This window comes from Saimiri boliviensis, chromosome 1, assembly GCF_048565385.1.
Source record: "Saimiri boliviensis isolate mSaiBol1 chromosome 1, mSaiBol1.pri, whole genome shotgun sequence".
NCBI classification, from domain to species: domain Eukaryota; kingdom Metazoa; phylum Chordata; class Mammalia; order Primates; family Cebidae; genus Saimiri; species Saimiri boliviensis.
The window spans coordinates 110019337-110034391 of record NC_133449.1 but is presented as its reverse complement, the minus strand read 5'-3'; the positions used below and the strand labels follow the sequence as shown (position 1 = coordinate 110034391).

General features: G+C 35.8%; 1 protein-coding gene across 5 annotated transcripts in view; it reads right to left on the bottom strand.

Annotated features, from left to right (window-relative positions):
* The window catches only part of CDH8 (cadherin 8), a 391036-nt gene that overhangs the window by 183985 nt on the left and 191996 nt on the right, over nucleotides 1–15055 (bottom strand). For all 5 annotated transcript variants that reach the window (XM_074402120.1, XM_074402130.1, XM_003936250.3 and 2 more), the window contains one exon: nucleotides 8191–8310. In XM_074402120.1, the coding sequence (XP_074258221.1) occupies nucleotides 8191–8310 (120 nt within the window). The remainder of the gene's footprint in view (nucleotides 1–8190; nucleotides 8311–15055) is intronic.

Here is a 15055-nt window from a genome sequence, read left to right as displayed (position 1 = left end):
AACCCCTATCTATCGTATCTCCCATAGAGGACACAAAATGGGAAAATAAATGAGTTTTAAGTCAATGCGTGCATGGAGCTAGATATCCTCCAAATTGAGACATAAAACATAGAGAAAGATGGCATTTTGGGGGGGGTATACATCTGTATATATTGAGCAGACACTTATTAGAAACTTAAAATTTCATTTTGTCATCATCTTCATTTATTTTGGGCGTTTCAAACAAATCAATGAGATGTAAAGTTAGGTACAAGTAAAATTTGTTACTTTAGAGTCTCATTATTCATTCTTCAATGTATTCATCATTAATTTGCCCAACAATATTCACTGTAAACTACATGTACCGAGTGTCTGATGCCTGTTTGGCACTGGCCACATTAATTAACCTCGGAGATCCTCATCTCTAATAAGGTATGTTAAAACAGCTACTTTACTTGACATAGGAATTAAATAAGAGTACAAGCAAAGACACTGGAGACATTTGCCACCACCATGATTTGTTGTTGCCTATAACTTTCAATATTGGTTCTTCTATCTCAAATGTAAAGAACATAAGAAAGGCATGTATCTTTCTCCATACTCTCTTTTGTCATTAAACAATGATAGAATCATCTAATATTTTTCTCTTTCTCTTTAACTGCTGAGAATGTACGTGGGTGTGTGTAGGGGTGTGTTTGTGTTTGAACGACATATATCCTGCCTGTCTTCTTGCTTCAAAAATATAGAAATCTATGCCCTTTATAGTGTTTAAAAAAAAAAAGGAAATTGGATGAAGAGTGCATTAGGAGGAAACACTAGGGTGACAAAAACCACTCTTTGGCTTCCTCCCAAGTCTTCCTGTCTGTTGGTCTTGGGCTTAATATTTATGGGGAGAACCCCTGTGCTATGCCAAGAGGCTAACAAGGGACTCCACGTGTTATGGAAGAAGCCACCCTTGCCCTCTTCACTCCTTACTTCCCACTTCATCAGAGGGCATAACTGAAGGGGGTGTGAGATTTTGTAAAGTGAATCAACTGGTGGTAGAGATTCTTCATCCTTTAATCAGCACTTGTCATGGAATGAGAAGGTTCTTGGGCTCCTACGATGTAACTGTCCCAGGAAATGGTCAAGCCAACTTCCCTCCATCGTATGTCCCTCCTGCCTTTCAAACTTTCAATTCTAAATCCAGCAGTTTTCATAAAAGCAGGTGGCTTGTACTCAACACAGCTGAAGGACTTTTTCTCCTACCACCAATGCAAAAGCTTTTGGTTCTTCTAAGTGAAAATGTCCTATCAAAAACATCACATTTTATTTCATTAAATATAAACAAAAATAGCAAAATTAATGATATTAAAGGTAATCTTAATTTGTGTAGATCAAAAGCAAATGATGGTTCATGATACATTTTTAATATCGTGAAATGATTAGAAAACAATGTTAGTATCAGTGCTTTTGAAAATTGGGTACTTAAGTCACAAGAAGTGAAAGCACACATCTGAAGTCAGACAGAAATTAGTCATATTTGGATTTCTAAATTACAGATTGAGTTTATTGTGTATAGAGAAATTTATTTCAGTAAAGTCTTCTAATACCATTGAGGAAACAAAAACTGTTAAATTTCTCAATATCACCTGATCAGCAATTTATCTTTTCCCCTGACCACACAGCCTTTTGATGTCCTCATGCCATAAGACCTTATTTAATAGCTCCACTAACCCCACATTTTCATTTCTTAAACTACCATTAGGTTTTCAGGACACGTTCTTTGATATCACTACTCTAAAAAATACTTTCTTGCTCTTCATACATCATTGCTAAGTTGGCATTCTTCTCCATTCCTATGTCATAAATCCTATAGTATATGCAGTATTTATCATACACAGAATTTCAACCTCAGTGCCTACAACATGGCAGCATGCAGATATTGACTAAGTATTGAATAATGTGAAATACAAAGACATTCCCACCTATAAATGTACACCCCAGCATTGTTCATCTGTCTTAGTTTATCTCAATACCTAACCCTTCTCAAATGTCTTTCCTAAGCAAGTTCTTGTATCCAGTCCTCTTGGCAATGAAAATTATAATCTATGCAATCCTCATTTAAAAGAAACCCCGTGTGTCAGCAAGTTATCGTTTTGACTCTGAAGGCATATAAAGGACTCAGTTCCATGAAGGCATTCCATGAAGACTCCTGTACTATCCTTGATTTTTCTAAAAAGGAACTATTCATTACATAGGTTTTTTTTTGTTTGTTTTTTTTTTTTTTTTTTTTTTTTTTTTGCCAAGGAGTATTTTTTACAGGTTCCACAGAGACAAATGTTATTTGTATACAATGAAGAAAGATGGTCTGAGTTTCAAAAAAAGGTCAATGAATTAACTTAGTTTATTTTTAAGCAGGTCATTTTTCATACTCTCACTTGCCTGGAGCAAAGTTTAGATTGTTCTGAAACTTCACCCTGGTCTCTTTAGATAATTAAGCATTTATTATTCACTTGCCTTGCATTTTATTTAGACTTTCCATCTTCAATCACCTAGGATGGACTGCAACTGTTTTCACACTGCTGTCCTTAAATTAGTGCCTTTTAAATAAATGCCACATTTCTCCTTGTCTGTGCCCAAAATATTACAAGCAAACATATGGTATTGGGGGTGGCAGGGAGGGGGGAAAAAAAGAAAACATTTTTAGAATACAAATAAGCTATTTTCAGCTTTTTAAAGTACCATAATGAAAACAATTCACAAGAATGACAATTCATTTCACAATTACTACTGCCTTCCATTTTCTCTGATGCTACACTGCCTTCTAAGCCTATCAATAGAGGAGGTCCAAACCTGACTCCAAATTCTTTAGGTCTCTTTTCAAACCAATGTCCTGGGATGAGCTATACTGCTCAGAAGTTAAGGGGGAGCAAGAGAGAACATCAAAAATTGAGGTGCGGGATCAGGTCGATTCACCTTGAATCCTGCTTCAAACACCATGGGCAAGAAACATATCAAGTCAAGCTCTGTTCTCTCATCAGTAAAAGTGAGATGACATTAATACCTACCTCAAAATATTGTGTGGATAAAAATCAATGTAATAATGTATGCAAACCCAGTTAGCAAGAACATAGTAAGAGTTCTATAAAGAAGACGGTTGTTCTGTTGTTGTTTTCCTTCTTCCTGTAATGATTTGACAGAGGAATGTATCTAAAGGTGAGGAAGACATTTTATTTCATTCTCTCTGAAACACAGTTCTGTCATTTGCAAAATGGAGACAGAAATTCTTCACTCCACAGTTGGGTTTAGTGTTTTCTCAGACCGAGAAGACAGTATACACACGATGGTTTGGCTGTCTATTGTTGCTGCTATTATTAGCAGCAGTAGTAGTACTACCACAGTGACCTCCGGAATAGGAAGATATATTAATAACCGTTTCTTCTTTGTTTAGTGGTCCCAGAACCTTTCTATCTCCTTGTGTGATCTAGAAGCAAATCTGAGCAAGAGTTTAATTATGATTTCAAGGCTCATTTTTGCAAGTACAAGAATAGCGTTGTGTTGCCTAGACACTTAAAACATAGTATGAGATTTGGAAAAAAGCATGAATGCCAATCCTAAATGAATTTCAAACAAAACAATCATATCTGAGATTAATGTGGTATTCTTTCCATCAGAGAAACTGATTCAAGTATAGACTGGATACCAAGCTTCATTCCCTAAATGTTTCTTCTCACATCTTCTTTACAAATTGCGGCAATTTGCACTTTCTTCCTCCCTCCCTCTACCCTTCCTGCTTCTTTTGCACATCCCTCCCTGCTTTCCCTTCCTCCAGCTCTCCCTGCCTCTGGCCTTCCTTCTTTCCTTCCTTGCCTCTTTCACTGCTTACAGAAGGACTTCCAGGTGCCAGGCACTTAGCATAGGAATGCAAAATCAACAAATCATCCAAGTCAGGTTCTTTCATGGACCTTGCACTCTAGCATAATAATTAACTTATAATATATAAACAAGCCAATAAACAAGATAACCCTAATTGTATTAAGCTCAAAGAAGAAAATACAGAACAAATGGCATATTTCTCTGTGCTCTTAAGCTACTAACTGAAACAGCAGAAGAAGCTCTCTCTGATATGGCAACAGAAAATAATTCCATGAGGTGAAATGTAGCAAGCAAGGGGAGAGCAGAACTTATTTGTTCCAAATTCCAGAGTTCTGTTTTTAGTATCCTTGCAAGGAAAAAATAAGATACATACAAGATTTATTGTCTCATGCTCTGGTTTATTTTTTGTTATCGAAAATGTGATAGCATCAAAGACGAGCTGACAGTGCTCAATGGGCAATCTTCTTTATGAAGAGTATGAATGTGACTGGCTTATGTAACTTGGTGAGGGAGTGTTCACGGTCACAATATTGATCATTTTAGCTACAGATTTAACCTTTGCTAGGATGCCAGAATCCTGTTGTAAGAAGGAACTGAAGGATGGTCCCACATCCTTCAATGGTGACGTGTCATGGTATTCAGCCAACATTTTCCGACCCATTTATGCTACGTCACTTCCTGAAGTAATGCGCAGACCCATCATGTAAATAACCATCTGGTAAACCACTCCCAGAAGTATGTGGGTCTTATGTAATGAGTCTCCGTTCATCCCTGACATTTTCTTTCTTTTCCTAGAATTTGGGTCAAGATTAGTAGCCATTCTTGATGTTTTTGATACATAGCATGCATTTTTAAAATCAATGTACCTATTAATATTCCTACTATCAGTTCACTCACCAAGGACTTACTATTCCTGTGTATTACTTTTTGGTGTCACATTTGCTAAATTTATAGAATCAAAAGTTTTTTGTTTTTTGTTTTGTTTTGTTTTGTTTTGTTTTGCTTTTGTTTTTGTTTTTTTGAGACTGAGTTTCGCTCTTTTTACCCAGGCTGGAGTGCAATGGCGTGATTTCGGCTCACCGCAACCTCCGCCTCCGGGGTTCAGGCAATTCTCCTGCCTCAGCCTCCTGAGTAGCTGGGATTACAGGCATGCTCCACCATGCCCAGATAATTTTTATATTTTTAGTGGAGATGGGGTTTCACCATGTTGACCAGGATGGTCTCAATCTCTTGACCTCGCGATCCACCCGCCTCGGCCTCCCAAAGTGCTGGGATTACAGACGTGAGCCACCACGCCGGACCTGAATAAAAAGTTTTTTATATACATATGTGTATATATACATGTACGTATAAGTACGTGTATATGTACATGTATACATATATATACATATGTGTATATGTGTATATACACACAAACACACACATATTTACACATACACACATTGAAGAAGGTGCAGAATTCTACCCCTTGGGTTTTCCTGCCAAAGGATTAATTTAAGGATTTCCAGGCAGTTAGCTGAGACCTGTAGCTGAAGCAACTTTAGGATTAACCTCAGGATCCAAGCCAAGACCCTGCTCTTCCCAGGCACATCCCAGCCAATGACTTAGCAAGTTGACTTTATTAAAGCCTGGCCATTTGCATGCAACATGGGACTCCTTTTAAGAGTAATCTTTGCTCCATTGGTTTGGCCAAGATGTTGTCAGATCTAAATTGCCTTATGCTACTTTTTCTCTTCTTTTATTGCATGGATAAAAGATCTACATTTGATGTGAGCAACTTCTATGCTCAAGTAGACTTCATATCTCTCTTATTTTTCACAGTCATAAACCTCTAATAAGCCATTGACACTCATATCAGTCTCAGCATTCTATTTTCCAAAGGACCCAACTAATATACATTTTTGGTCACCAGATAGGGTATTTGCTTTGCATATGTTTATAGAATTTAAACTCCAGATGTTCATAGCCATTGCCTCTTTTTTTCTTATTTTTCTAATACAAAAAAAAAATGTTAAACAGTGTCCTTAATCTATTTCTGCATAGCTCATTTATCCTCCTTTAAAACACACACACACTCATATCAGTCTCCATTTTTTTTCAAGAGAAGTCCTCAAAAATAGAGTCTAATTTAGATTCTTGGGGACAACTAAAAGTTTCTGCTTTCATATGAATACACTTAAGCATAATTTTGCAGACATTTACCCAAAAATGTTTACATTTCACTCATACATATTTATGTTTCATCTAAAGAACTTAGCATGAATTTAGCTTCATTTTTATTTGCATTGTGTATGCTTTACTTAAAAGCCTCAACTTCATTCACCCAACATTTATTAAGAAACTATTATGTGAATTCTTCAAGTATCATTTCTCTCCATTACATTAGCCACTATAGCGCCAAATAAACTTTCTAAAATAAAAATCAGATAATTTGATATCTGTCAGATTGGAAGTAATAAAACTAAAATGAGTTTGTATTGATATAGACACCCATTATGCTGAGTAGAAATATAAATATGAAATGTTGTTCACAACAGTTAATTAAACAAATGCCAATCTATATCACTGAAACTTAAAATTGGCCAAATCCTCTCACTTAATAGGAAGCTTTTATCATCTATACCTCACAGTAATTTATTCTTAAGAAACATGCTACCTTTACGTAGGTGAAAGAAAAAAATCTGTCTTTTGAAATGGATTGTGAGATACTTGCAGACTCAGATCAGCCTTTGTGATGTTTTCTCCCTATATTTAATTCAGTGCCTGGCACATAGTGAATGTTCAATAGGTATTTCCTGGATTAGTGTCTATTTTGCACTGGGAATGGTGAACAAAAAGACCCAAGTGAGCAACAAATAGCTAAGAAGAGAACATTACTCAAGTCCACTTTGGCGTCTAACACGTTTCTGTCTTGCAGAAGATCCTGTGCCATAGTTATTACCTATAAAACTGAATTTCAAAAAAAATTTGACATGAGCTTTGAAATTAAGGACCAGGATGTGAGTCCAACTTCTGCTGTGAACCCTGCCACTGTAACTTTGCCCAAGTTATAGCACATCTCAAGCCTAGAGCCAGCCACCTGCTCTGCCATTCCAGAATCATCAAGGGACCCAAATGAGGAAAGTTTAGAACAGACTTCTTTCTTGGCTGAGGAAGGATATATATAATTATACCCCTAATTAATGCATTTTACAAGAGTTGTTTCCTGTTTCCAAATCTAAATTCAATTTTACACCCTGACCTATTTATATATAAATGCACTTTTTCTCAGTATTAAATGCATTAAAATTTTGTCCTTTGAATTTAAAAGAAAAAAGCATAGATAGACTTTAAATTTTTAATTTAATTAATAATTGAATTAATGATGTCATGGAAATGTATCTCAATAATGCTGAAAATTCATGAATCAAATGTCTAATAATATGTGTACATGCCTCTACATTGAATTTTTCTATTTTGAAACTTACAGACAGTACCACTGGATATAGAAGAAAACATACAAAAAAGATATTTTTTAAACGATAATCATTCTTAATAATAATTTTACATGTGCTATAACAAAACCTCACAAGATTTACAGCAGTCAGACAAAATATATTTGCTCTCTTAATATACTGTTAAACTATTAAAAGTACATATCTTCATTTATAAAAACTTATTTTTATAAAGCTATTTTTATAGTTGGGTTTAAAAAGCCTGTTTGTTTGTTTGTTAGCTAACTTACTTCATGGCTTATAAGATCTGTACCACCAGATCACAAGGTACCAGCTGGATTTAATATTGACCATAGTCATATCTTCATAAGAGCTCTAATGGATAGATATCAGTATTGTGTTTTACAATGAGGAATCTAGTAGCAAATGTAGTAATATCTAAAGTGTGCTGAAATAAAACCACATGCCATGCACTGTATGTTTAATATTTATTGCTTCATCTAATCTTCATCACAATACTATGTGGTGGGTTCCATATCCATTTTATAGATGTGCAAATTGGAACTTAGATACTTTTCAAGCATCACACAGACAATAAGTAACTGAATTTTTACTTAAATCTAATATTTAAGTTTGTCTGATGCATAATCACATGCTTCCCTTTATTCCAGGATGGAAAATGGTGTCAGGCCATGTGTTAAACAGGTGTTGTGCTACAGAGGCTCTGTGATTTGTTTCAATCAGCATCAAAATGATTGTAGGGCTCAACACGTACCTCACATTGCGTATTCGAATATTATTGAGGCAGGCAGAGAAATATTTAAACATAATATTTCATAATCCAAAATCCAAATCCCAAGAAAAGTGTTTCCCTGAAGCAAAAACATGAGAAAAAGAATTTGAAATTTAGGCCACAAACCTGTTTCAGGCTCAATGGAAAAATAAGGCTGCCCTTCCAATATACTATAAACCAACTTTGCACTGTTTCCGTATACTGGGTCATCAGCGTCGGTTGCTGTTACGTTAGTGACAGACGTACCTAATAAAAAAGAGAAAGAAAAAATATAATAATTAACACATTGTTCTGTGCCAAGAGCTAAATTTTGTCAAGTATTTTGTACAGAAATCCATGTGTAGGGAATAAAAGGAAAAGAAATCTTTTTAAAAAGATGAAGATAAAGTGCTCTGTCATAACTTCAGCTATATCTAAGTCTTTTAAAATAAAGAGTCCTGGAGTGCTATATAAAGATACTTTTAGTATCTGTATTATTTAAGATTCCTTTGTAGTTTACATTTTAAAGAGAAGTATTAGATGCATGTGGGCTTGGGGAATATGCAAATGAATCCTAACAAAGAAATATGAAATGTAAGGTTAATAATATAATATACCATGTCACGTTTACATCTTACAAAAGCACAAATAAAGGTACCTGGAAAAATTGGCTGCTGAAGAAAAGTCTATAGAAATATCAAAAGAATATTTTATCTCATCTTATTTAATTCTTCACAATATAAAATTAGATCTGAACCACCAATTAATCATCTTGCTTACATAATTAGGAATGATGGATAACGGAATCAAAATCTTTTTTGTTCAAATTTATTTTTTATTCTCTCATTCATTCAACAATTGAGTATATACAGCTTGCCCATTACGGAGTATATATAGTAAAATATAGGGGAATTTTAATGCCAAGATGGAAAGCATTTGCTTTACCCGGTAGCAAATAGGGAAGAAATTTTAGTTAAAGAGCATACCTATACATTTACCAACCAAATCTCTATACATTTTGGTACCATTTAATAAAATGACTTCCACCTGCCTCCTCAAGTATATTGTTGGCAGACATGTAAGTAATCAAACACACACACATACACACATACACATACACACACACGACAACAAATCTTTACAGTCAAGAAGCTCAGAAGCTCATAGGTTGGTGGGGAATAAGAAGAGAAAGAGACAGAGAAATAGAAAAAGAAATCTAGCCGAATGTAGTAGCACCAACTATGGATCCCTCACTTAGTCCAGCACATACAGGGTGATCAGGAACATTTTTCTGAGAGAAGTTGCCTTTCAGTTAAATTATTAAAAAAAAGGTAGAGTTTAACCAGGAGAAGGGTACAGAAATAATTCCAACAAGAAGATAAACATAAGTAAAGGCAAAAAGTCTTGTGAGAGACTATGGAAAGTTCTGGACATCCCTGAAAACGGAGAGAAATTGAAAAAGTCTGGTGTAGTAACAAGAATCACATGCTGTGAGGGCAGGACCAATGTCTTCATCCAGCAAGGGCTGGAAATATAATAGTTACTGAAAATACATTTACTCATTGAATAAATACGTGAGTGAATAAAGTATCTGATTATTTAATACGAAACAGCAGGTAGGTGTTACAGATTAGCTTCCTCAGAAGTAGACTCTGAGATAAGGATTTCCTGCTACACTTTGGTTGGACAGTGTTTTTAACCAATATCTATGGGGGATTGAAAAGGACACATTTAGACAGAGGCATCTGGGATGTGATGCAGAGACAACAAAGGCCTCACTGGACCCCATAGGTCTCTAGAGACGGAATACCCATAGAGGAAATGGGCCAGGTTTTTATATTCCAGCAGTAGATAACTATAGCATGCAAAATGCCCCTGAGAATGGAGCCTTGGTCTTGGTCCAAGCAGATCCTTTCAGAGGAGGACAACTACAAAATGGTGGCATGAACTACTGGCGTTTAGCAGTCAGCAATTAGCATGCTCAGGAACTAGGGGAAGAGCAGCATATCTCAGTGTTTACTGAAATAGGGTAGAACTTTAGCAAGAGCTTGTCCGTCAACATCTTTCGGAAATATTTTGAATTACAGTCACTATATGTGAAAAAGTAATAATATTTGTTGAGCAGTTCATAGTCCTGCAAAATTGGAATTTCTACTCAGAATGATGACTCAGAGGTTCTACAAAATTCGCGGTTATAAAAAAATGCATTCAGTGCCTCTTGTGTGACACATTCCACCAGATGCAAGTAACTCATCAACTAGCTAGCAAAAACGAACACATGGGAGTATAATATTTGTAGCTATTTGAATATTACATAAGATGCAGAATAATTGGAAGTAAAACCTTCTAGGTAAAAGGTAGATAGTGAGATATAATTGCCAAAAAATACTTAGAAAGAGGGTGACATGACAGAAAACGTCTATTGTCAAAGCTAAGCCTGGATATTCAAGCTAAGAAGAATATATAGGGGAATTTTAATGCGAAGATGGGGAGCACTGGCCTCCCCTGTAGGAAACAGGGAAGAAATTTCAGTTAAAGAGAAAACCCATATTGTGGGCCACTCTCTCTGTTAGGGCCTCCAGATTTAATTGGAATTAGAGACACAGATTAGAAGACCAGACTTGTTATGAGGTTACAACAGTAGTTCAATTAAGACAGAATACAACATTTACACTGGGTAATGACAATAAAAGTGGATATCAATGTTAATTTCCTTGTTTTGATATTTTTGCTAAGATGTTAAGCTGAAGGTAAACTGAGTGAGAGGTTGCTATGGTTTGGATGTGTCCCCTCCAAAATTCAGGTGTGGTCAACATAGCAATATAAGAGGTGGGGCCTTTAAGAGGTGCTTGGGCCATGGGGGCACCTCCCTCACAAATGGGATTAGGTGCCTTTATAAAAGAGCTTAACAGAGGGAGGTTGTCTCTCTTGCCCTTCCACCTTTCATCATATGAGGACACAGTGTTTCTTCCCTCCAGATGACACTAAGAAGGTCTTCACCACATGCTGTGCCTTGATTTTGGACTTCTCAGCCTCCAGAACTATGAAAAAATCATTTTTTTTTTCTTTGTTATTTACCCAGTTTTAGGTATTTTGTTATAAGCAGCACAAGATAGACTAAGACTGGGGTAGGTAGTAACTATTTTTGCGACTTTTCTGTAAGTCCAAAATTAGTTCAAATATTAAAGAAAAAGAATGAATAATAAGAAAAAGACTCCAGAGTTACTGAAATAACTAATAGAGTTCAGAGACTGATGAGAAAGAGGTCTCCTTCATGCATAAGACCATGTAGCAAATTTTTGGCTTTGTTTTGTAATCTAGTGTATTTACACGGATTTTTTTAGGAGAAATTATGTTTTCCTATCATGAAGTAACACATTATCAGAAAAAAAATAAGTCAAGTGTAATCTCCAGTATGATATTAAGTCAATAAATCTGAAAATTTAGTTCCAGTGACTGCCTAGGTAATCGAAAAGGAGAAGTGAACACATAGTCAAAATTTCCTGTTATTATCAAAACTACCCTCTGGTAGGTGACTCTAAAAGTAGGAAATGACTTCATAGAGAAAAGATAAATTCAAATATTTTCTGAAAAACAGTATCATTTTATTATGCACAGTGTTGGTGTGGAGTTAACAGTTTTGCATATAAAATAGTTCTGACCTCTTCTGAAATGCTTATCTGTTTCTTTGAGCAAATCCTTTAACCTGTCTTAGCCTCAGATTTAAATCTACAAAACATAAAAAGATCATTGTGAGATTTAAGCAAAATAATCTATGTAAGTGCCTATCACAGAAGTAGCAACATGCTAAGCGAGTGAGTACTAAATGTCTGTGTATTAGATTTTATCCTCTGAAAAACAAATCTTTCACATCCTTTCCAGATCTATGGAATAATAAAATGGAGACAGATTTTTAAAACATCTTTCCCGGAAATCTGATGCAAAATAATACTTTTAAATGCCTGTAGTGTGCATCAAACTTTTTTAAATTTAGCTTCATCCATTCTCTCTAGAGACACTGATTTCTATTTTGATTACTTTGAACTACTATTCAGATTTGCTTGTAAAGTGAAGTATTCTTCTTTCATATCCCATAGTCAAGCAAATTATTTCTTGTTAAATAGAAGATAGATTATTTTCTCTGGAGTTTACAAGACTGATGATGACCATGTCTATTTCTGTTGATCTGATTTTATTATGGGAGGCAGCCCATGGAGTTATTATTACTGGTGCTGGAGTTAGGGGTTGGGTTTCCATCTTCCGCATGCTATGTGATTCAGTTTTTCATAAGCAAAGATAAACATTTTTTTTATTCTACAAACCTCAAATTTTTCTGTGAGGATCAAATGTAATCATGTAAAGTATAGAAAACTGGCAGAGAGGATACATTTGGAGTCAAAATGTCTTGAACCAGAACATTTATTTTATATTTCATCTCCAATTTTTACTAGCTGTGTCCTTGGCCAAGTAACAAAAGTTTTCCAAGCTTTGATTCCTTAATCTGTAAGAAGAAAGGTAAGCATTGTTGTTACATCGTAGGCTTGTTGAGAAAATTAAATGGATTAATGTATGCAAAGAGCACAGAAGAGTTATTGACACTAGGAGCTTACTGTAACTATTGTTACATTATGTGTGTATACAGGTAAAACTAAATAACAATCTAATCTTTTACAATTGTAGATGGTAGTGAATGCTTTAATTTATAATTAAGTGTAGTTTTGCATAATGGCTTTGATAATAGATTTTAATAAATTTGGGGATAAACACAAAAAGACAATCTCAAATGTAGCAATATATCCACATGCTTAGAAAGAAAATGATTTTGTTAGTAAAACAAAAGAAAACACACACACATACACACACACACACATACACACACACACACACACAGAGTCTTTCATTCTTCCATCCAGTGTACCAATCCATCTCAAATCGGTTTCCTCTTTGGTATAAAACTGCTCTGAGATCAAAAATAAAAAGTATTTTATAAATAAAAAGTGTTCTGTGTAAAAGCTTATATACTAAGCAGGAGGCTAGGCGCTGGACACATCGTCAAGTTTCTCGATGTTATTTGAATGGATGGCATTTTAGTACAAGTTTCTCAGTGTTATTTGAATGGATGGCATTTTGAATGAATGCCGTATCTCCCAGTCCATACCAAGATGAACTACTGGGCTGGGGACTGCAACAGAGCTAAGACAAGCTTTTACCCTCATCCTCACCCAAAATATTTCTGCTTGATGTCTGGCTTCCTGGAAATCCACATCCTTCAGCTTTAGACATCTGAAAATGAAAAGGCAGCACTACTTTCTGTCAAGGACGATGTTTCCCCTAATAGTGATTCAAGACTGTTGATGCACCTGTATACTGGAATAGATGTGTGTGTAGGTTTTGTGGGTGCATTTATCAGCAGATTGCTTGCGGCAGAAAAGATTGCTAGTCAAGCTGCAATGTACACTTCTCCATGGAAATACATGCAGAATGCAGACCACAGAGGCAAACTGAAAAGTGTAAACCTTGCAGGATAATGTTTCTTCAAAGCTGCAAGTGTTGGTGTTTGATAAATAGGACCCTAAGTAATACCCAAGAAATATAGCAACCAGGATTCTCTGTTTGTGTTTTCATTTGGAACTGTTTTTGTCCCTTTGTCAAGGATACAAGAGACTCATTTAGCTAGTGACTATAAATTTGACACTGTGCCATTTCTCCAAGAAAGCCCCTATTATAATCCAACTTGATACTGATCCTAATTATAATAATATAGCTGTTGTATTTCCAGCTGTTGTCAACAAAAATGATCCCTGTCACCACAATTCAGCCTGCTAGTATCAAGCAGAGTGTGAACACATCAATTCCAAGGTGTATTTTGCTTTAAACAACCTGTTTTTTTTTATTTTATTTTGCCTTTAGTTTGTTCGTTTTACTCGTTTAAGTGAAATTTGCCAATGTGCTGCTTGGATTTTAATTGACAAAAGGCTCACAGTATCATGTGCCTGTTACCACACCTGAAAGTTTCCTCCCGTTATTTTCCCCCCTTCCCACATAATAGCAGCAAAACTACAGGCAAAAGTAACCATCAAAGATGCTACTCTGTCAGGGTAGAGGTTCCAGTTTGCCGACAAACTAAGATGAAAGGCCTTTGGGAAAATGAGATGTTAGGGTCTGGGTAGCACAGCTCTGTTAGCTAGTCTATACTGTTTTTTATGAGCAAGTCAGCACACCAATTCTGCACATTATTCAGAAAGAAAAATGCTGTTGCTGACACCCGGAGCAGGAAAACAAAGGTTTGGTGCAGCGTAAAAATGGGCGCACTGGAATAGCTAAAACTCTTATGATGAGTAGAACACAAATTCCATTTGCAAAGAATCATTTGCAATACGTTTTTACAAAATCAGCATTCCAATACCAGGTGGGAAAATAAAGAGGCAGAACCTTTGAATAACTGAAAATCAGAACAATGTGCATTCCTAGTCTCCTACTACGTTCTTCAAACTTTTTATTTGACCTGCTAGCTATCCTGTTCCAAGTGCAGTATGTACAATCCACAGACAGTGTTTGGCATTATCACCTGAGAATGTCTCACTTAAACATTCACATATCCGAAAGATCACTGGCCTAAAAGGTCATAGCAATGATGCAACTGCCTTCATTCATTTTAATAAAACTAAACCCTCAACGCAACTCCTCTCACCCTCCTTATTAATTCCCCTAAGTACTGTGCAACACAAATAGGTGTTGGGGCACAGGGGTTGCCATGGCAACCTTTCTATGGGTTGTTGTTGAATAGCAGAGCAATAATTTCATAAGCCTGCATAACTTGTTGATGTTTAAATTATCCCTTACTAGCAGTAGAAGCTTCTGGTCCTGGATGTTTTAAATGTGTCAGACAGAATTCATTATTTCTTAGTTTTATGCAAAATGCTCCAGGATACCTCTGTACTTGCCTGTCACGTATTTCTGGAGGTTTTGTGTTGGTTGGTTGACTGGTTGGTTGGTTGGTTGTCTCCACCCC